This window comes from Panicum hallii, chromosome 2, assembly GCF_002211085.1.
Source record: "Panicum hallii strain FIL2 chromosome 2, PHallii_v3.1, whole genome shotgun sequence".
In the NCBI taxonomy this organism is placed as follows: Eukaryota; Viridiplantae; Streptophyta; class Magnoliopsida; order Poales; family Poaceae; genus Panicum; species Panicum hallii.
The window spans coordinates 55,908,999-55,929,086 of NC_038043.1; the positions used below are offsets into that span (position 1 = coordinate 55,908,999).

The 20,088-nt window shown below is 49.2% G+C and overlaps 5 protein-coding genes across 9 annotated transcripts; 4 read left to right on the forward strand and 1 right to left on the reverse strand.

The window, feature by feature from the left end:
* The first annotated feature begins 840 nt into the window (after nt 1-840).
* On the forward strand, nt 841-3,728 carry LOC112880431 (beta-glucosidase 26). 3 transcript variants are annotated; one of them, XM_025945055.1, is made up of 11 exons: nt 841-1,169; nt 1,261-1,319; nt 1,415-1,496; nt 1,570-1,641; nt 1,790-1,877; nt 1,965-2,208; nt 2,305-2,420; nt 2,609-2,826; nt 2,953-2,984; nt 3,091-3,193; nt 3,272-3,728. In XM_025945055.1, the coding sequence occupies exons 1-11, from the start codon at nt 923-925 to the stop codon at nt 3,547-3,549; spliced, it is 1,539 nt and encodes a 512-aa protein (XP_025800840.1). In that variant the 5' UTR covers nt 841-922; the 3' UTR covers nt 3,550-3,728. The 3 variants fall into 3 exon arrangements, with proteins under 3 accessions (XP_025800840.1, XP_025800842.1, XP_025800841.1); XM_025945056.1 differs by having other exon boundaries at nt 923-1,169; nt 1,415-1,490; XM_025945057.1 differs by lacking the exon at nt 1,570-1,641 and having other exon boundaries at nt 1,415-1,490.
* Nucleotides 3,729-3,893: 165 nt separating this feature from the next.
* LOC112880432 lies at nt 3,894-6,341 on the reverse strand. The gene is made up of 5 exons (XM_025945058.1): nt 6,057-6,341; nt 5,794-5,947; nt 5,337-5,692; nt 5,158-5,227; nt 3,894-4,246 (listed from the first exon to the last, which is right to left on the reverse strand). The coding sequence occupies exons 1-5, from the start codon at nt 6,155-6,157 to the stop codon at nt 4,235-4,237; spliced, it is 693 nt and encodes a 230-aa protein (XP_025800843.1). The 5' UTR covers nt 6,158-6,341; the 3' UTR covers nt 3,894-4,234.
* A 212-nt stretch (nt 6,342-6,553) lies between these two features.
* Nucleotides 6,554-9,405, forward strand: LOC112880430 (probable glycosyltransferase STELLO1). The gene is made up of 3 exons (XM_025945054.1): nt 6,554-8,351; nt 8,486-8,612; nt 8,703-9,405. The coding sequence occupies exons 1-3, from the start codon at nt 6,754-6,756 to the stop codon at nt 9,177-9,179; spliced, it is 2,202 nt and encodes a 733-aa protein (XP_025800839.1). The 5' UTR covers nt 6,554-6,753; the 3' UTR covers nt 9,180-9,405.
* A 3,113-nt stretch (nt 9,406-12,518) lies between these two features.
* Nucleotides 12,519-14,870, forward strand: LOC112881659. 2 transcript variants are annotated; one of them, XM_025946449.1, is made up of 6 exons: nt 12,519-12,927; nt 13,037-13,114; nt 13,329-13,428; nt 13,545-13,687; nt 14,119-14,351; nt 14,432-14,870. In XM_025946449.1, the coding sequence occupies exons 1-6, from the start codon at nt 12,676-12,678 to the stop codon at nt 14,487-14,489; spliced, it is 864 nt and encodes a 287-aa protein (XP_025802234.1). In that variant the 5' UTR covers nt 12,519-12,675; the 3' UTR covers nt 14,490-14,870. The 2 variants fall into 2 exon arrangements, with proteins under 2 accessions (XP_025802234.1, XP_025802235.1); XM_025946450.1 differs by having other exon boundaries at nt 12,520-12,927; nt 14,449-14,870.
* A 2,053-nt stretch (nt 14,871-16,923) lies between these two features.
* Nucleotides 16,924-20,037, forward strand: LOC112879954 (EEF1A lysine methyltransferase 4-like). 2 transcript variants are annotated; one of them, XM_025944397.1, is made up of 8 exons: nt 16,939-17,320; nt 18,139-18,252; nt 18,332-18,400; nt 18,488-18,507; nt 18,587-18,639; nt 18,755-18,785; nt 18,963-19,044; nt 19,693-20,027. In XM_025944397.1, exons 1-8 carry the CDS (start codon nt 17,110-17,112, stop codon nt 19,878-19,880), a joined length of 768 nt encoding a protein of 255 aa, XP_025800182.1. In that variant the 5' UTR covers nt 16,939-17,109; the 3' UTR covers nt 19,881-20,027. The 2 variants fall into 2 exon arrangements, with proteins under 2 accessions (XP_025800183.1, XP_025800182.1); XM_025944398.1 differs by lacking the exon at nt 18,963-19,044 and having other exon boundaries at nt 16,924-17,320; nt 19,693-20,037.
* The last annotated feature ends 51 nt before the right edge of the window (nt 20,038-20,088 follow it).

Sequence of the window (20,088 nt, forward strand, 5' to 3'; positions counted from 1 at the left end):
CTAAAAATTAATATTTTGATGATTGGAGGTGCTCCAGCAAATTACCAATCAAATCTCTAATACCTAAAATATTTAAGCAATCACCAAAATACCCTCACCTCCACCCTAAATAAAAGGTATTTATCTCTTTACCTATTTTTGGTGATTAAATTTTGGTAGTACGCCGCACAACTATTATCAAAAATATAAAAGTAGTTATTAATAATGAAGAGAGTGTGTGTTTTTAGCGTGAGATACGAGTAATTTATTGGAGATCCTCTTATCTTCGGGACCAGAGCCTGTGTTCGCAGCACGCACGTGTACAGATATATGTTTGTTCGGTTGTGTCGGTGTCCGGATACGATGGCCCATAGCCATGTTCTGAACATAGCGCGTGGCACTCCTTGTGTGCAACTCGCGTCAGTTCAGAGGTTCGTTTGGAGCAAGGACTATGCAGGTAATGCAGCTCTTGAGGTACTCCAAGGCTAACGTGGCGGTGCCATAAAAGTGAAGACTGTCCAGAGAATTTCGTTTTTAGTTCGATACACCACTGAAGAACTGCACAAACGCTGCCAATCATTGACGCAGTGACTCATTGAGACGATGGGTGTGGTCCGTCAGCATGGGAAGGAGTGGAGACAAACAGAGCTGCGAATGTCAGAAGATATTTCAGCCCCACCAAGAGCATAAACATCCACAGAAAAAAAACAGCAGCAAACTACAGAGCCCTTGCAATCAAACTGTAACTGTGAGCTTCCAGTTCCAGCCACGCAACACGCAGTAAACACAAACACACGACCTGTCGGCTTCAGAGTTCAGAACTTGAGTTGAACAACAGTCAACAGAGCATGGCTCAATCTTTTATAAGCCTTGGGAAGGCACGGCTTGTGTCTCCGGGCTCCAGCCTCCCTGCTCCCTCTCCTCTGGGTCCTTGCAGAGAGCCATGAAGAAGCTCACGGCACAGGTGCCAGTGCTAGCGGCGGCGGCAGCTCATATCCTGCTGCTGACGCTGCCGGCGGCGCAATGCTACTGGCTCAACCCGGAGATCTACGACGCCGGCGGGCTGAGCCGCCGCGCGTTCCCGGAGGGGTTCGTCTTCGGGACGGCCGCGTCGGCGTACCAGGTCGAGGGGATGGCCAAGCAGGGAGGCCGGGGGCCCAGCATCTGGGACGCCTTCATCGAGGTGCCAGGTAAGAAGTTGCAGAGTAGCTTACCATGTATCAAGAAGAAATGGTAGCACTGATATACTTGGAATTGCTGTGTTCTTGTGTTGGCAAAAAGGGACGATCCCTAACAATGCCACGGCAGATGTGACGGTCGACGAGTATCATCGGTACAAGGTGTGTCATACACTGTATAGGCATTCTGAATTTCTGATCACTGTGGTTTGGTGGTGTCCTTGTTTGATGCCTGATGGATGCTCTTTGAGGTGTAGGAAGATGTGAACATAATGAAGAACATGGGCTTTGATGCGTACCGGTTTTCGATCTCTTGGTCTAGGATTTTCCCAAGTAAGTGTAAGTGTGCTCCCTTTTTAGAATTTTCTTGGGTCAAGGGAATTTGTGATGTAGAATTTTGCATAAAATTTAGATGGAACTGGTAAGGTGAACCGGGAAGGAGTGGATTACTACAACAGGCTCATAGATTACATGATTCAGCAAGGTAAATTTCTCAACTGGATTCACTAATAACCTTATAAAGAAAACAATCTTTTGTGTCAGATTACTGTTTTATGATTCCTCAAAAAAGATTCTTGGCCTACTTTATTTTTTTATAAAAAAATTGACTTATGGTTCTGTTTCCGTACCAGGAATCACCCCATATGCAAACCTCTACCACTATGATCTCCCATTGGCACTCCATGAGCAGTACCTCGGCTGGCTTAGCCCAAAGATTGTGTAAGAATTTTAAACTAGGAACTGGGATATCAAATTCCAACTCATTCAATCGTGTGACTAACACAACTGTATATTGCACTCACGGAGGGAGGCGTTTGCAGACTACGCCGAATTCTGCTTCCAGACATTCGGAGACAGGGTGAAGAACTGGTTTACCTTCAACGAGCCGAGGTGCGTCGCTGCCCTGGGCTATGACAATGGCTTACACGCACCAGGAAGGTGTTCTGAGTGCGCTGCCGGAGGCAACTCCACGACAGAGCCGTACCTAGTTGCACACCACCTCATCCTTTCTCATGCAGCTGCAGTCAAGCGATATCGTGATAAGTATCAGGTGAAAAATGAAAAATCAGTTCAATGTTTAGAAGCGTGCACTGCACACTGCAATTTTGGTTCAGTTAAAATTTCAGTGGTTCTTTCAATTGGACAGCTATACCAAAAGGGGAGGATTGGAATTCTCTTGGATTTTGTGTGGTACGAACCTTTCAGCAACAGCAATGCGGATCGAGCTGCAGCACAGCGAGCCAGGGACTTCCACCTTGGCTGGTAAAAGCCTGAAAAATAAAATACTACATTCTGGATCAAACATCATTGCTCACCTTAGAAGTTCAGTGTATCAGTGACATTGTTACAGTGTTGGCAACTAGCCGCAAACTGATGATGTATTCTCTTGGCTGGAAACAAACTAACACAGCTCGTTTCAAAGAGAAAACTGATATTAAATCTTCTTACAGGTTCCTTGACCCCATTATAAATGGACAGTACCCGTACTCGATGCAAGAAATTGTCAAGGATAGGCTGCCATCATTCAGCGATGAAGAGTCCAGGATGGTGAAAGGCTCCATAGACTACGTTGGCATCAACCACTACACTTCTTACTACATGAAGGACCCTGGGACATGGAACCTGATGCCAGTCAGCTACCAGGATGATTGGCATGTTGGTTTTGTCTGTAAGTTCTGACTTCACAACACCAAATTCTTGAATTCTGGAACGTATATTACTTTCTGCAGTTTCTTGTGCTGCTGTCAAATGTGACTAGATGCTCATTCAGTAATATGCTTCTCACATGTTTCAGATGAAAGAAACGGTGTTCCTATTGGCACTCATGTACGTGTACTGCTAGATTCCTACAAATATCAAACGCAGGGAGAACTGAAAGTTGGTTTGCCTCTGATTATGACATTATGTAACTGCAAATTCTTTGATTGTGCAGGCAAACTCCTACTGGCTGTACATTGTACCGTGGGGAATCAACAAAGCTGTCAACTATGTTAAGGAAACCTATAAAAATCCTATAATGATCCTTGCTGAAAATGGTACTCATGATTCAAAATTTCAATTCCAAAGGAAGAATGATCTATGGCTTGGTTGTAACCAGTGTTATGCTCTTGCAGGAATGGACCAACCAGGTAACGGCAGTATTACCCAGGGTGTGCATGACACGATAAGAATACGTTATTACAGAAACTACATAAAGGAGCTCAAGAAGGCAATAGATGAGGGTGCCAGAGTCATTGGGTACTTTGCGTGGTCACTGCTTGACAACTTCGAGTGGAGGCTTGGGTACACTTCCCGGTTCGGCCTGGTTTACGTGGACTACAAGACACTGAAAAGGTACCCCAAGGATTCAGCTTTCTGGTTCAAGCACATGCTCTCCAAGAAGAGGGGCTAGGATGGCAGACAAGAGGGCCAATGGATTCAGGTGTCACACAACAATTCACTCTGCACATCTAACCCTTAGATGTCAGATTGAGCTTTAAGAAACCGTGAAAATAACTGTGTTTCAAGCTCGACACCTCTAGCTTTGTTAATTGTAGCAATACTAAGGTAATAAAGTGGTATCTTCAAACACCTTGAGCTTCAATAACAGAACTAGTAGAAGCACAATGACTGGATGACAGGCAGATGACACACAACATCATCTCCACTTAAAAAAATCAACAGCATCAATTCCATAGCGACAGATAAGGGCCAAATTAGAATTCCATAGCATCAAAGAGGCTGAAACATGAACGCTTAATATTGAATTATCCAAAAAGTTATATTCGATTATATGATATATCAGCTCAGCATAAATGAACAAAGAAGCATGATAGCTGCATCACTATAATTTCTGTACTAGACTTATATTTAAGATCCTATATATCTCTCCAATTTTTTGTCCAAGAGCTTATCTTCATGGTGCTAACATGACAAACTTCTATCCTATAAACCTCTGTAGGAAGGCCAAACTGGGATATTAAGATAACAGGTTGCAGAAATAATTAAATACTCTTCAGAAGATAACTTGGCCTCTCCAATAGCCTTACAGTAAACATCCCCATTGCTATAAACACAACTTAGTCAAATTCACCGGGTCAGTCTGCGACCTGCAATTTCATTCAGAAAGTTAGTATACACGATAAATCATGTGAGTCAATAACTATAATACATATTCTGCAAAATTAGAAAAACTCAGGATATGGTTGAGACTGCTATTCGTGCTTGCAACAGTACACTATGCTGCGAAAATCACATCACTTCTATAAATTCTACATTTCACTGGTTTGACCTTCCTGGATGTGCATTGCCCTTCAGGTGTTCAACTTTGCGATGTAGTACTTGATGGTTTAAGTATTCAAGAAACAAAAGCTGATAATTCAACCTATAGAACTTTCAGAACTATAAAGTCAAGCAAGATCTTTGTAAAGCTGGGTAAGCACAAATCATTTTTAGCAATTCATATCAACTTTTCAAATGTTTATTCTATACTGGACCACCACAAAATGCTAATAGCTAAGCCTTTCAATTCGAACTTTGCACACAGACACATATAGACCCAATATCTGAATCTCACAATTCTAAAGCTCTTATCTCACAACTAGTCTCCTACAAGCATTTTTACAAACTCCACAGTTCACCAAATGTGAAAGATATTCAGGGTTCCATCTTTTCTACTGAACCACAATATCTCTGAAATTTGCAGAACTTACAATTTTTAGAAATATTGAAGTCAAGAATGATCAGTGTACACTTAACGGGTATAGCAATTCATTCCAACTTTCAAATGTCATCCAATGCTGGGCCACTTCATACTAGTGAAGTAGTATTCCAAGAAGTGAATAGCTAATTGATCACAGTCTCCACTCCAAATTTGCATAATAACACAGGTCCATACAGATCCAATTACAAATTTCTAAAACAAACTAGCAATCTTCAGTCAACAACCTAATACAATGAATTTAAAAATCCAATTCCAACTACCATCCTAATTTAAGTACTCTGCACGAATTTCACATACCATATAAACATACGGATCCAAGGGGCCGCCAGTTCCTGCTCGCCGCAAGCCCCCCTCCTGCTTCAGCAGCCTGCAAATTTCGCACGAGCAGAAGGAAGCAGATACACATGTTTAGGCAGCAATCAGGCAACCATTTCAAAACCGCTTCAAATGGGAGTTGGAGGCAGAGTCCTGCTCACCAGCGTATCGCCTTGCTCGTCCCGGAGTTGTCTCCGACCGCGGCGCGGATGTCGTTCTCAGTGGCCGGCCCAGCTTGAGGCCGCGAAAACCACTGCATGATCACGTCTGCCCTCCTCGGCGGCTTCTCACCACCACCACCACAATCACTCGCCCGCGGAGGCCGGCGGCATCTCCCCGACGTGGCCGTGGAGCCCGCGGACGCAGCGGCCGTGACGGTGCTCCCCTCGCTGGCCACCGCGCTGCTCCTCTCGCTCTGGTCCTCCTCCTCGTCGTAGCTGTCGATCTCGATCCACACACCCTTCCGCTTCTTCTCCGCCCCTCTGTGGAACAGCGTGCTTGTGGCCTCGGCGAGCACCTGGAGCCAACGAGCAGAGCCATCAGTATTCAGTGCGTATCTGCGGAAGAGACGGCTTGCAATCGCGCGCTGATCAGCAATCGAGGAATGGGATTGCTCACCTTAGGGTTGATGCGGCGGAGGGAGGCGACGACGGCGAGCACGCGGAGGGGGTCGACGGGGCGGCTGCGCCGCGCCGAATCGGAGACGCACGACCTCGCCGACGCCCCGGAATAGGAGGAGGAGGAGGAGCCCGAGTAACAGGAGAGCTCGTCACTGCAATGTGGGGAAGCGCGCCGCAACGGAGGGTCGATAAAATTGCGACGACGGAGTGCGCGCGGGCACGCAATTCGACAGTGCGACGTGAGGAAGGGGAGGAACGTACCTGAGAGCGGGAGGAGGCGGAGGCGCGGGCGAGGAGTCGGCGAGGAAGAGGAGGGCTCTGGCCCCGGAGACGTCCGCGAAGGTGGGGTAGTCCGTTCCCATGCCGCCGCCTCGGCGCCGGCAAAGGAGGAGGAGAGGTCGCCGGGAGCGGAGGCAGCGGTTGCCGGGGCTGGGATTTTGTTGGGGAATTTTCGAAAAGTTTCGGTGGTGTGGGCTGTGGGCGTGAGGCTGACAGGTAGGGTGGTGTGGGTGGTGAGGGATTTTTTTTTTGATGTTGGTGGTGAGGGATTTTGGTTTGACAGGGGAGCAGCGCCATTTTGAATTTCAAGCGTCTCGGAGAGGCGTGCGAGTTTGGGATTCGTGGGTGCCATAATGGGCTGAATGGAGATCCTAACTCGGCCCATACCACCGCAAGCGGATAAAGGCCTGCTGCACACGAAAGAGGCCCGCAGTTCGGTCCAAATCCATTTCCGTTACAGCCTACTTCCCTGTTCCCACAGTCCACGCCTTCCGCGTTCCGGTCCCTTCGCCGGCCGGAGTGCCGACCACACCGGCTGCGCCACCAGCGAGGCGCCGCGGCCGTCGCGCTTGAGCCGGCGGGTTGACTCCCCGCCACCATCGCCCTAGCACATCATCAGGTCACCTCACCCTTTCCCTTCCCCCACCCCGCACCAACGCCGACCAGCGACCGCGCCCAAATGCCAGCGCGCGCCTCCCCCACCTCCGCCTCCAAGCGCGTCGTCTACGTTCTCCTCGCCGCGCTCGCCTCGGCTCCTTTCCTTCTCCTCCTCCTATACGGTGGCGCCTCCCCCTCTGCGCTCTGCCCCGCCTCGTTCCGCGCCCCACGCCGCCTCCCCTACCCGTCCGTGCTCTGGTCCCGCGTGCCCCCACTCCCGGCGCTCCCCACCTCGCCGCACCCGACCCTCCGCGCCTCCCGCTGGATCGTCTTCTCCGCGTCGCCGCACGCCCCGAAGCACCGCCCGCTGCGCGCGGTCCCCGGGTGGCAGCTCCTCGCCGTCGCCGACGAGGCGACCCTAGCGGACTGGTCCCACCCGGGTTCTGTGCTGCTCACGCTCGCCGACCAGGCCCGCCTCGGCTTCCGCTCCGTCGCCTTCCTCCCCGCGCGGGGCCCGGCGCGCAAGGCCGCGGGGTACCTCTTCGCCGTGCAGCGCGGGGCGCGGGTCATCTACGACGCGGACGCGCGCAACGCCGTCCTGGGTGGGAACCTCACCAAGCACTTCGATGTCAATCTAGACCAGCGACAGGGAGGCGCCGTGCTGCTGCAGTACAGCCACGCCGATCCTAACCGGACGGTCGTGAACCCGTTCGTGCACTTTGGGCAGCCGTCGATCTGGCCGCGGGGTCTGCCGCTGGAGAAGGCCGGGGAGGTGGACGCTGAGGAGTTCTACACTGCGATATTCAGCGGTGGGCAATTCATACAGCAGGGGATGTGCAATGGCCTTCCAGATATTGACGCAGTGTTCTACTTCACCCGGAAGTCATTAGAAATGGAGGCATTCGATTTCCAGTTTGATGTGGATGCACCCAAGGTCGCACTGCCGCAGGGCATGATGGCGCCCGTCAACTCTGTTAACACATTGTTCCACTCACCGGCGTTCTGGGGGCTTGCATTGCCGGTCTCGGTAAGTCCAATGGCATCAGATGTCATACGTGGATACTGGGCGCAGAGGATACTATGGGAGATTGGAGGGTACCTAGTGGTCTATCCACCAACGGTACACCGGATCGATAATGTGCATGCTCACCCATTTGATGATGAGAAGGATATCCATGTCAATATAGGGAGGTTGATAAAGTTCCTAATGGAGTGGCGATCCAGTAAGCGGACATTGTTTGAGCGTATTCTTGATTTGAGCTATGCAATGACAGAGGAAGGGTTCTGGGGTGAAAAGGATTTGGATTTCATGGCTGCGTGGCTGCAAGATCTGGTTGCTATTGGGTACCGGCAACCACGGTTGCTGTCACTGGATATTGACCGGCCAAGGGCAACAATTGGACATGGGGACAAGAAGGAGTTTGTCCCCAAGAAGTTGCCTGCAGTGCACCTCGGGGTTGAGGAGATTGGAGAAGTAAGCACTGAGATTGGCAATCTTATAAAGTGGAGGAAGCATTTTGGTGATATTGTGCTCATAGTGCATTGCAGCGAACCTGTGGACCGAACTGCACTAGAGTGGAGGCTGCTTTACGGTCGGATATTTCGTGCAGTTGTTATTCTTTCAGAGCAAAGCAATTCTGATCTTGTTGTAGAATTCAGCAACTTGGCACAAGCCTACAAGTGAGTGAAAATAGCTTCATTTCTTATCTTGATACAAATTTTGCAACACTAAATCAATCTTACTGATCCCTGCATCCAGCAAGACTTCATTCCCTTGGATTTTGTAAATGCTTACTGATAATTTTTCGTTGCAGGTACCTGCCAAAGGTGTTTGATCGGTTTGCAGGTGCTCAAGGATTTCTGTTCCTTCAGGATCATGTGGTCCTCAATTACTGGAACCTCTTAAATGCTGATAAGGATAAGCTCTGGATAACCAACCAGGTGCGTATCCATGTCATGTTTTCTAGAACCATGTACACTAAATAAAGAACTTCTGAAGTTTTTGATATGATCAAATTAACCTCTCCCCAGGTGAAGGAATCATGGTCGGATGTGCCTCTGCAAGGTAACAAAATTGAGTGGTTTGTGAAGCAAGGAGATATGGTTAAAAAGGCAGTTGGCAGTTTCCGACCTCATTATCAAACTAATTACAGAAGAAGTGTTGGGAAAAATAAGATAGTTCATTGCAGTAGTGAGATATTTTACATACCTCAACGGCATATTGGTGACTTCTCATATCTTGTTAAAGCTACTGGAAGCCTAGAGATTCATCACAGTATTGCAGTCCCCATGCTATTCCTTGCAATGGATTCACCAAGCAACTTTGAATCCAAAGCTTTGACAAAACTTGTCTATAGGGCAGATCTGCCATCGAATACCACTTTCTTATCAATTTATACTGCTGAAGCGGATGCAGTGTACCCATTGAAGATTCGGAATGAGATTGAATTTGTAAAGCTAATCAGAGTAATGGCTTCAGGTGATCCATTTCTTATGGAATTAGTCTGATCAAGGGTTCCACTGTTTTTTTTAGAAAAGATGGGTTGGAAAGGGAAAGCAAAACAATATTCAGGATACTGTTCTGTTCCTTTTTGTCCACCCTATCAGCTGTAACTGCAATTTAACATTCATCTTACTAGTAAGGATAATCTAGTGTCACTTGATCTCACTTTACATGTACAATCAGAGAATAGAAACTTTCTTTCTTGTGTTGGAATGTTGACATTTCAAGTCCTGAGGTGTTCTCGTTTTTATAATTGGGCGCCTAAAGGGAAAAGAAAACAATGTCCAAGATACTGTTCCGTTCCCCTTTTGTCATGCATTTCAGCTGTCAGTTCAATCTAACACTCATCTTTTTTTAGCAAAATAATCTACTGCAGCTTGACCTCAGTGTGAATGTACAACCAAATAACAGAAAATTATTTTGTTGAAGTGGAACATTCACAATTTAAGTACAAAGTTGCTCTCGTTTGAGAAAACAATTCTCCTCCGACTGCTCCTGGGGATATGCCTGCGCTGCGCACATGTAGCTCGTGTTCATCTCTCTCCTCCGGCAAGCATCAGCGCCATGTTTGGGCCGGACTGGGCCGCAGGATAAGGCAGCTAGGAAAAGGAGGCCAAGCCGTAGCACACTACGGATTTGACGGTGAAGTAAACGCCTCAGAGATTTACAGAAGAGTTTTTCGAGACCGATTACAGAAGAGTTTCAGAAACAAGAGGAGATTAGAAAAGAGGCGAACCCTAGGCGCGAAAGAGAGGAGGCGGGGAGCTGAGCACAGGGAGATCAATCGATCCGGCCGCCCCTCCCCCGCCGAGAAGCTCGGATCCGGTGGTTTCGTGTCCCGCCGATCGGGTCAGACAGCCCGGCCTGCAACAAGCAGCACTCCTTTGATGCGATGTCATGCGCACCCACCGGGCTCGCATGGTCCAGGCGAGCAGGGCTGGTCCTGGAGGAGCCTCCCGGCACCACCGCCGCCGTTCGACGCCTATGAGATCATTACCTCCTATGCCGTGCACTCGGACGCCCTCACAATCTTCATGACCACGTCCTACCGCGATCGCCCGGGCCTCCAGAAGAAGACCTACTCCTTCAACACTAAGCACCGTGTGTGGAGGTGGCACCCCTGGGTTCTGCCTTTCAGAGACCAAGGTTTCTTTGACAGCGAGCTGGATGCGTGGGTTGGGCTCCACAGGGACGGGTACATTTGTTCCTGCGAGCTTCCCTCTGACATCGGCAGCGAAACTCCAATAGAGCTCGGGACAATGGAGTTGGATTGGCAGATGGCGGATGGCAAATTGTTTCGCAAGGAGACTGAGAGGCACTCGAGGGCCTCTCTCACCTACTTGGGCAGAAGCAAGTTCTACCTTCTCGAGAGTGTGATGCGCAAGAGAGGCAAGGCAAAGTACATCTTAGGTGATGGTGAAGACGGCTGTGTGCTGCGTCTCGCTATGTTTGGCCTCAAGTACAATAACAAGGGAGAGCTGGGCGTCACGAATCACAAATCCTCACGCTCCTTCCGAGTTACTAGGCATTCAAATTTCTTTTCTCCCGTGGCATTTTGGTTGCAGAAACTCACTTCAGATCTATGCATATTCTCCGATCCCATCAGAAGGAAAAAGCATGGATACAAATGTCTGTTTCAGGATCATCCGCACACCAAATCACCTTTTGAACCTATTTTCATTTTTTTTTTCCGTTTGGATGTGAGGTGAGAGCAGAGACACATTTAGCGGCTGAAAAGGTGGGGGGAATTCAGAGGAATTGAAGAACATGCGCCCTGCCTCCTACTCCATGATCATGGCGCCGTAGCGGCTGCCATGCCCGGCCACAATGTTGCTGCTCTGCTCGACCAGGCCGACCACCGGTCACTACTCGCTACTAATAAAACACGCAGTAACTGTGTGGAAAGATATGCCTCAGTTTTCCACATCAGTTCTGTCCATCTGGTAGCTCTAGCGCGGAGCTGCTCGTGCTCTGCCCTCTTGTGCAATACGCATGCGATTTCCAAGCAACAAACATTTTTAACTGAAATCCAGATACAGCCATACAGGTATGCCAGAAACGAAAAGGCTAGCTACTCTGCAAAAACACACGGACGAAGAGGAATTGGCTATTGCATCGCCTCTCCTTGTTGTCGCCCGGCTGCATCCCTCCTCTGGCTCTGGGAGCGCGACCTACAGCGCCATCCGTCCGGCTGTTGGGGGTGAAGCTCCAAACAGCCGTAAGCTGTTCGTCCACTCCTCTGTCATCCAGGAATTGCATCATGGATGACGAATCGCCGCGATCCGGGAAGAGGCGAAGACGGGCTTGCTTGCTACGGCCAAGCCAGACAGCTTGAGCTTCAACGGCGCGGCTGTTCGCTCGTCTCGATTCGGCCGATCAGGGGCGCCTCCTCCACTCCTTGTCTTCTTGCTGCGGGTCGCGGTGCTGGTTGTATGGCCTGGTATGACCGTGATGGGTCTTGCGCTTGCGGCTGGGACAGACCGTGGAGAGGGCTGCGGTAGCCGGCGGCGAAGTGGCGCGGTAGCAGGAACCCCACCCAAATCAGGGACCTATTTGAAAAGAAAGAGGGCTATTTGTAAATTTAAGGGGGTTAAATATAAATATTCGGATCGCGACTATTAATCTCGATCCGAACTAGGGGGTTATTTGTAAATTTTGGGGGTTTTACTGTAAATATTTGGGGTCGCCGGCGACGGCCAGTCCCATCGCCATGCGTCTTGCTCGAGCGCGGTCCTCGCTCAAACTCTCATCCTCGAGCTACTGTCTGCGTGGCTGCGTACTCCCTTGCGTGCCGCCGCTGCTGGCTCGTGTCGTCGTCCTCCGCAAAATCGCACATGGCTCCTGCTGAGCGGCTGCGTCGCACCGGCGGTCGTAGCCCACGCCGCCCGTTGGCGGAGGGACTGCTCCAGCGGCGGCCAGCCCGGCTCATGGCGGCCCCTCGGGCGGCGGAATCCACGTAAGCCATCTTGGATTCCTGCCTGTTCCGTTGCTGCTCCTAATTCTAAGCTGATATTGCTGGAACAGTCATGCTGATATTTGGGATGGGTCTTTACACGCTGTTCATCAGCAATACTTCAACACATGTGCCTTCAGAATCAGATCGTGCCCTCAGGGGGTCATCGCTGTTTGGACTGTTCGCTTTGAAGGTATCATCAATGTTCAGACTGATATTTTTACAAAGCTTTAGCTCCACGGGCGATCGAGGGGCGTGTTTCATGCGCCGGAACAGACCAAACAGCTATGTGTCCTCCACGTGCGTGGGGCTGAGCCGTGGGGACGGCGCGCCCGACAGCGACGTCGTGCGATGCTAGGGTATATCTCTTGCTCCCGCTCTGCCCACCTCTCCCTTCAGATCACTCGTCTCGCTCCACTCCAAAGTCCAGCCCGGCGTTGCACTGCCGCACGCGAGCCGCGGCGGGCAGCTGCTCAGCTCGAACCCCACCGGCACGTGCCGGGAGGCAGGAGCAGCAGCAAGTCGCTCGTGTCGCCGTCCACCGCGAGATGGCTCTCCTGCTGAGCTGCGGCGTCGCGCCGGCCGTAGCACGCGCGGGCCCGGCGCTCCGGCCGCCCGCGGGGCTGCTCCCGCCGCGCCGGCGGCCGGCCCGGCTCGTGGCGGTCGCCTCGGTGGCGCCTTCCTCCACGCCGTCCGGCGAGGTGGCGTCGCGAGCCCGCGACTACGGGGTCGCGGGCGGGACCAACGGCACCGTCACGCCCACTGCCAAGGCCACCGCCATCGAGACTACCGTCGAGAGGGTAAGCGCGTTCGTTCTTGCAAGATTTGCTTCGGTGGATACATGAACGTGATGATCTTGAAGAAGCCTTCCACACGCATGCTGAATTGCTGATGCTGTTCGTGGCGCAGGTGATCTTTGATTTCCGGTTCCTGGCCCTCCTCGCGATCGCCGGGTCGCTGGCCGGCTCCCTGCTGTGCTTCCTCAACGTAAGCCATCTCGGATTCCTGACAGTTCCATGGCTGCTCCTGATTCTAAGTTGAACTTGTACGGTTTAGTTGGTGTTATCCCAAATTTTCAATGGGAGCCCTACAAGCTGTCAGACTGTGTTACCATTCTTAAGCCTCATTGCTTTACTACTGTTACTGAACAGGAGGGCTCATGGATCTTGTTATCTGACGTCTACTTGTGAGTTGTGACCAGGGCTGTGTCTTCATCAAAGAGGCGTACCAAGTTTATTGGTCGAGCTGTGTCAAGGGAATTCATTCGGGGCAGATGGTTCTCAAAGTCGTCGAGGCCATCGGTGAGATGTTCATCCAGCCTATTTGTTCAGTTAGCACGAGCAACGGCCTTTGCCGCGGTAATGCGTGTCTGTGACATCTTGCTGAAGTGCTGCTTTGCGGCTTCGATGCTTTGCAGATGTGTATCTTGCTGGAACAGTCATGCTGATATTTGGGATGGGTCTTTACGGGCTGTTCATCAGCAATACTTCCACCGATGTGCCTTCAGAATCAGATCGTGCCCTCAGGGGATCATCGCTGTTTGGGATGTTTGCTTTGAAGGTAACATCAAATGTTCAGACTAAACAGTTTTACAAGCTTTAGCTGAAAGTATTTAATCATTCAGCGCACTACGTACAGCTGGACTAGCACGCCCATGTCTCCAATGGCATTGCATAGCTTGCTCCAACTGTTATGCGGCCAACTGCTTAACTGAGTCCATTCAGACTAACTATACTACTGAACCAAAAATTCAGACTAACAATTACTGAAACATAAAGATACTGTATAATAGCACATAAGCACTTCCTACTCCTGGCTTCCTGGGTCGAAAACTGTTCTTGTCATTTCAACAATTTTCTTCTTAACTTGAGAAACACAAACGGGCCATGCAAACTCTAGAAGCTAGCATACCCTTTTCTTTTCTTTTGTGTGTGTGTGTTGAAGTGAAATCTTACGGTAAGCCTTAATTGCTATTTTCTTAATTCGTACAGGAACGGCCAAAGTGGATGAAGATCACATCCCTCGACGAGCTCAAGACGAAAGTTGGGCATGTCATTGTGATGATTCTGCTGGTGAAGATGTTCGAGAGGAGCAAGATGGTAAAGATAGCCACAGGGCTAGACCTCCTCAGCTACGCCATGTGCATCTTCTTGTCGTCGGCTTCTCTCTACATCCTGCACAATCTCCACAAGGGCGACCACGAGGAGGGTGCAATCCCACATTTGTGAGTCTGTAAAAATTGTAAAATGACCAAATCAGATATGCTGTAGCTATTGAAGGAAGAACTAGAAACTTTTTGTGCAGAATTGTTTATCTCACAGGTACAGCCTCTGACTGCTGCAAAGTCACAGGCTTCCATTAACAACACAAGAGATATTTGCCGCTTGGTTCTGCTGCCATGTGGCCCCTGGACCCACATGTCAGTTTGCAAGGGGATGGCGGATATTGCAGGCTCTTCTGTCTCCGGACATAGTCAGCTATACACTCAACATTTCTTCTTGTTTCCATTCTCAAAACCTTTCTTCCCATCTGTTTTCTTTGCTCAGCATTTTGCAATTTGAGGAAATTGTCTGTACATGGTATCTACATTGGGTTTGGCCTATTGTGGACAACGGCCTTGTTGGAGCCGTAATGGAGCGAGCTTCCAACTTGGTCACTTTGACAGAGAGAACAGCATTGCAAGAAGCGCAGCGCAATCAGTACTCCGAGTATTTCAGGATGAACATGAGGCGGTTCTGAATAATCTCATCTCATGAACCGATTCTCCTTCCCGTGTCCAAACAATTTTCAGGGGTTACAGATTTCACCATGGTTAAATGTGTTTTGTGATCCATTTATTCCGTGAATACTTTTATGATCCTTTCGTACCGCTCACTATGCGAAACAGAAGTTGGTTCTTTCCAGCAAAAATGAGCTGCGATCACTGTCACAGGCTCGATCGCATCCTCTCCTGCGCCCGCATAATAATTTTCAGAGAGGACAAGGGTGTCTTACGGTCTACAGTGTACTGGGCGTGGCTATTTATCCCTTCAGGTGATAAAATAGCATCCCATCGCCTGAAGCAGTCCGCAAGAGGCGCATCCATCTCCCCGACGCCTTGCCCGCGCGCCGCCATCCTTACGGCGGCTCCCGCCGCTTCTCCCCCCTCGCCCCCTCCTCCCAAACCGTCATTCTCTACCTTCTTCGACGCCGGAGCCGCCGGATCAGACCACCCCAGCCTCGACGGAGATCTCCAACACGCCCCCGCCTCCACCGCCACCCACGGCTGGTGGCGTCCGCCACCTCGCCGCCCTGCCCACGAACCGCCACCGCCGCCGGCTGCCGTCCACCCAAGGCCTTCCCTATGCATCCAGAAGCTCAAGACATCACTGGATTCCCCCCAACCCGAACCCCGAAAACCCCCAACCTAACCCTAGCCATGGCGGGCGAGCAGAGCGCTGGCTCGAGGAGGAAGATGGAGTGTTCTTGGGCCGCCGTGGGCCGTGAGAGGCAGCGGGAGGAGGAGAATTGCAATGGGCCACGCGTGGGTGATGGTTCTCTGGTTCGTAGCACAAGCGGCATATGGGTTGTATATAGGTTGTGATTGGTAGGCTGCACGAGGGTCTACCAGCTTGCATACATAGTGCAAGTTTGGATGTTTGGTAGTCTGAATAGATTGTTAGTTAGATTTTGGTTATGCAAATAGTTCTGTTCGGTCTGCATAGTGGAAAATGCAAATAAGGCTCTGTCTCTGGTTGTGCAGGCTGCAGTTGGCCAACTTTTAGTCTCAACCTAGCTACAACAGTGCAGCTCGGGGAGGAATGCAGCCCAGGAAGCAATGCAGCTATCCAAATAAAATCTTATGCGGATCAGTAAATCCACAAATACTACGTAAGTCTAGCTTGGACTGGTCTACGTAACTCCTAGCCAGGTTAGAATGGACCGGGTAACCCATCACACCCATAGTCGCCGTGCGGTGTACTGCTCGGTTTGAAAAGGAAGTTAGGCACGAGATGAAACGTGGTGTTTTGCAGCAAATGGGCCATGGTCACAGAAGGCTTTATCAGTAGTTGGAAGCTATCTCTCTTGCTTGGTGGACCAGTTCGGTTGATCAGTGAGCGTGGTCCAGCAGAGGAGAGGATAGGAGGCGGACCAGTTTCGGTTGATCAGGTCGTGCGACAGGCGAGCTGCGTGATGGGCCAGGCAGGCTCCTTGCATTTGGCAAGATCCTCCCGGCCCCTCGTCTCCCCCGTGGCCCCTGAGATCTCGTGCTGTCGTGATGGTGCTATTTCTGGCCCGTTCTTCAGAAGTTCAGTGCAGAGCGTTCGGTGCAAGCTGATGCTTGTTAACCGTTGTCGAGCTGGTGGGGCCACCGTCCGTTGCAGCTAAAAGGCGTCTCGTTGGTGTTTTCATCGGACCTAAAACCTTATGCTATTTATATCCATGAGCCTTCTGTAAAACAAAATTCTCTTTTATTTATGTCATAATGGTATTTTTTTTCCACAAAATTATTGAAATCCCCACTTGCCAAACATGGTGATTTTTTGCTCACTGAAGTGAGCTTCCATTGCGAAGCTGTCAAGACTCTGGAGCATAGCGCCCACGTGCTGACACTTACGCGTGGCAGTCAATGACCGACCGGTTAAAATGCTTGGGAAAATGAGCAAAAAAAATGGTGGGGACGGGCGGGCAGTGGTGGAGAAAACAGAGCCACAGAATCACGGTACCAACCAAAACGGAACGGAGGACGTAACACAGCGCCCAAAGAAAAGAAGTCTCGAAAAAACAGGAAATGATTTAAAAAATGGAGGAGCAACTGGGCGGGCGACGACGGCGACGTGCGGTGGCGGCTGGTCCCAAGCTCGGGGGCGGGCGGGAGCACCGCACCGATGCCGATGCTCCTCCCACCCCCAACTACTACCTTCCCTCCCCCCATCCGCCCCACTCGCAGCCCGCTCCGCCTCTGCTCCTAGCTTCCGGCCCCCACGCGACGCTCCCCGGCGATGTCGTCGCCGCCGCCCGACGACGGCGAGGGGGAGGGGAGCGGGGGGAGGTCGTTGAGCTACGGGGAGGCGGAGTACTGGGACGCGCGGTACGTCGAGGAGGGCGGCGCGCCGTACGACTGGTACCAGCGCTACGACGCGCTCCGCCCCTTCGTCCGCCGCTTCGCGCCGCCGGCGTCCAGGCTCCTCATGATTGGATGCGGCTCCGCTCGTACGCAGACCGGCTCCTCTTTCTCCTATCCTATCGATCGCGGTTAATTCATTGCTTGCTGCTTTGGATAATTTGCACTTGCTTTGTATGGTAGTAGGACTGCACGAAACAAGTGGAGTTACCGTTGCCTCGCTTTCGGATTCCCATCTTCCCGAAGTAGAAAGCTTGTGTCCTTTTTGTACTTCTTCTTTTGCTCATATAGCTGGGAATGGATGGTGATCCTCTGTACTTGTAGCTGCGTGCATAGGCAGAGTTTGCGCCGATAGAATAGAAATTGCTGTTTGGGTTTGGCCACGCAATAGTTTGTGGAAAAGTGTACTTGACTAACTGGTGATTTGGCCGCGCTTGTTTTTGTATCTTTGCTTACATATCATCATGACAACCGGGCAGTGTCATTCTCTCCCCCCAAGTTCTTTTTTAGCAAGTCATTCTCTCAGTTAGTCAACGTGTTAGCATTGGTGATTGGTCCACTTCTGTACTGATAGGTCCCTTGATAACAGTTTACTCTGAATGAAATTTTGTTGCTGTGAGCTGCTCTACAGCCGGTCCACTTGTGTACTGAAATAGTGAATGGCATCTCTTGTTGTTGATGCCCCATGTCTATGAGGCCGGAGCAATGTTTCTTCTATTTTTGTTGTGTTATAAGTGCAGAGCCAATCATCTAGAACCAGTACTTGGATATAATTTTGTTTCTTAGGAAAAATATATAGCTTTATAATTGATTATCTGTGCTTGCCAAGTTAGGCTCCAACAATCTGAAAGCAGCCCCCTCTAAATTGGCTAATTCCGGTTTCCTTTTCTTCCGCTGCTGTCTGTAGTTATGTCCGAGGACATGGTCACCGATGGTTATGTGGAGATTGTGAACATTGACATTTCTTCGGTTGTGATTGAGATGATGAGAAAGAAATATTTCAACATTCCGCAGCTACAATGTATCCTTGACTGTTTTATCATTTTCGCTGTTGTTTGAAGATGCTATCTACCTTCGATTGATACCCTTATGACCTGCAGACCTGCGTATGGATGTCAGAGATATGAGTATGTTTCCTGATGAATCTTTTGATTGTGCAATTGATAAAGGTATGCATTCTTTTGTGATGTTATATTTCTGGCAATTGCAGATATTCAGTTGCAATTTCACTTGCTTAACTTTTATTATTTTCTTAGGTACTCTGGACTCATTGATGGTAAGTACGTAACATAAGTGACTGTGTCCTTTTGCTTATTTCTGGACTTCTTCAACATTGAGGTCTTGCTGCTTTCTAGTGTGGTGTGGATGCTCCTCTCAGTGCAGCTCAGATGGTTTTGGAAGTGGACAGGTTTTTTAGTGTCTTGCTGCCCCTCTGAAGTATCACTCTGCAGTCTACTCTGCACCAAGATATCTGTTTAATTTCAACGTTCCTGTAGCCTTATCAGTTTTACTTTTGTTTGCAGGCTTATTAAACCAGGCGGTGTCTTTATTTTGGTAAGCCCTGTACATTTTCTTTGAGTAGTGATGTTGAGGACGATTTGGGAACTGAATTCTAGATTATTTTCCATTCCTCTTCTTCTTATATGTATATGCGCAGTCCAGCCTCAACAATCCTTAATTTGTTAAAACCCTGATATATATTCTGATCAACTTTCATGCGTGAACTTATAGATAACATATGGTGATCCATCAGTTCGTGTTCCTCATTTGAATCAACCAGGATGCAATTGGAAGATTGTACTTTACATTCTACGTACGTATGAAACTTAAATTTTAGTTTTTACCCTTTTGCTTGGCAGAAATGTTGTGAGAGTGACAGTAAATCTTGTATGTTGTGGCAATTTTCCTTTTCCTTTTGTATTGCGGTACAATGCTTAGAAGAAGGCTTCGATCTTTTCCCGCTGTATAATGCAATTAAGAATTGATTTTTTTTCTGTTTGCTCATGAATATTCTGTCCCGTTACATGAAGTTACTAACATGCGTAATTCATTTCATCGGATTCTGGAGTGCTGCAAGAGTTATAGAAGAACAATGCCAAACTTCAATGTTTTTAGTTTATCTATTAAGGCGCTTTGAACCCAAGTAATAGATTGGTGTTCCTGTATCAGTCTTACAACTTTATTCCCTCATGTAATATTCTTCTCGAAGAACAAGATGTTTTTTTAGAAAAACAAAATTGCTGCAGAGTTGCTTCTGTTAGTTTGCTTTCTGTGGTGCAACATTTAGTATTTTGATTCTGAATTAGTGGTCCATACTACCTCCCACATTGTGTTTCGGAAGAGGATAAATATTAGCATGATAAATCAAAATAGATAGCTGTGTAAATCCCAGCTGAGTTTGAAAAAAGAAATAACTGTACTTTTATTCTGGCTTCATCATTGCTATTTTAATGAATTGCAGCAAGACCTAATTTCACTGGGAAGATAAGGAGGCACGTATTGGATCCTGTTCCACTGACAGAGAAGGGTAGACTCCCTGATGGATTTGTTCCAGAGGATCCTGACTCCCATTATGTCTATGTCTGCGAAAAGATGCAAGGATTGACAGGGGCAGGTTCCCCAACCGTAGAGAGGCAAGGGGAAGAATAAACTATAGGATGATTCATCCCACAAGATTTGTGGATCATTGTGATTTGTACATGATCAGATGACGTGATGTTGCCACCTTTGTTATGGCCATCCAGATATGGTAAGCATGCCATTGCATGCATTTATATTTAAGAAATCTTGCAAGAATCAGGGTGTCGATGTGTTGTGCAACCACTGTTTCTCACTCTCATTTTTGTATCGTCTTGGA

Excerpts from the sequence above, each read along its gene's own strand:
- LOC112880431 (XM_025945055.1), top strand. The coding sequence starts at position 923 with ATGAAGAAGCTCACGGCACAGGTGCCAGTGCTAGCGGCGGCGGCAGCT. Across the intron at positions 1,320-1,414 it reads ACGAGTATCATCGGTACAAG|GAAGATGTGAACATAATGAA; the intron begins GTGTGTCATACA and ends TTTGAGGTGTAG. Across the intron at positions 2,421-2,608 it reads AGGGACTTCCACCTTGGCTG|GTTCCTTGACCCCATTATAA; the intron begins GTAAAAGCCTGA and ends ATCTTCTTACAG.
- LOC112880432 (XM_025945058.1), bottom strand. The coding sequence starts at position 6,157 with ATGGGAACGGACTACCCCACCTTCGCGGACGTCTCCGGGGCCAGAGCC. Across the intron at positions 5,948-6,056 it reads CCGCCTCCTCCCGCTCTCAG|TGACGAGCTCTCCTGTTACT; the intron begins GTACGTTCCTCC and ends CCCACATTGCAG. Across the intron at positions 5,228-5,336 it reads ACGAGCAAGGCGATACGCTG|GCTGCTGAAGCAGGAGGGGG; the intron begins GTGAGCAGGACT and ends CGAAATTTGCAG.
- LOC112880430 (XM_025945054.1), top strand. The coding sequence starts at position 6,754 with ATGCCAGCGCGCGCCTCCCCCACCTCCGCCTCCAAGCGCGTCGTCTAC. Across the intron at positions 8,352-8,485 it reads AACTTGGCACAAGCCTACAA|GTACCTGCCAAAGGTGTTTG; the intron begins GTGAGTGAAAAT and ends TTTTCGTTGCAG. Across the intron at positions 8,613-8,702 it reads AGCTCTGGATAACCAACCAG|GTGAAGGAATCATGGTCGGA; the intron begins GTGCGTATCCAT and ends ACCTCTCCCCAG.
- LOC112881659 (XM_025946449.1), top strand. The coding sequence starts at position 12,676 with ATGGCTCTCCTGCTGAGCTGCGGCGTCGCGCCGGCCGTAGCACGCGCG. Across the intron at positions 13,115-13,328 it reads CCCTGCTGTGCTTCCTCAAC|GGCTGTGTCTTCATCAAAGA; the intron begins GTAAGCCATCTC and ends AGTTGTGACCAG. Across the intron at positions 14,352-14,431 it reads GAGGGTGCAATCCCACATTT|AATTGTTTATCTCACAGGTA; the intron begins GTGAGTCTGTAA and ends CTTTTTGTGCAG.
- LOC112879954 (XM_025944397.1), top strand. The coding sequence starts at position 17,110 with ATGTCGTCGCCGCCGCCCGACGACGGCGAGGGGGAGGGGAGCGGGGGG. Across the intron at positions 18,253-18,331 it reads CAACATTCCGCAGCTACAAT|ACCTGCGTATGGATGTCAGA; the intron begins GTATCCTTGACT and ends TATGACCTGCAG. Across the intron at positions 18,640-18,754 it reads ATGGTTTTGGAAGTGGACAG|GCTTATTAAACCAGGCGGTG; the intron begins GTTTTTTAGTGT and ends TTTTGTTTGCAG.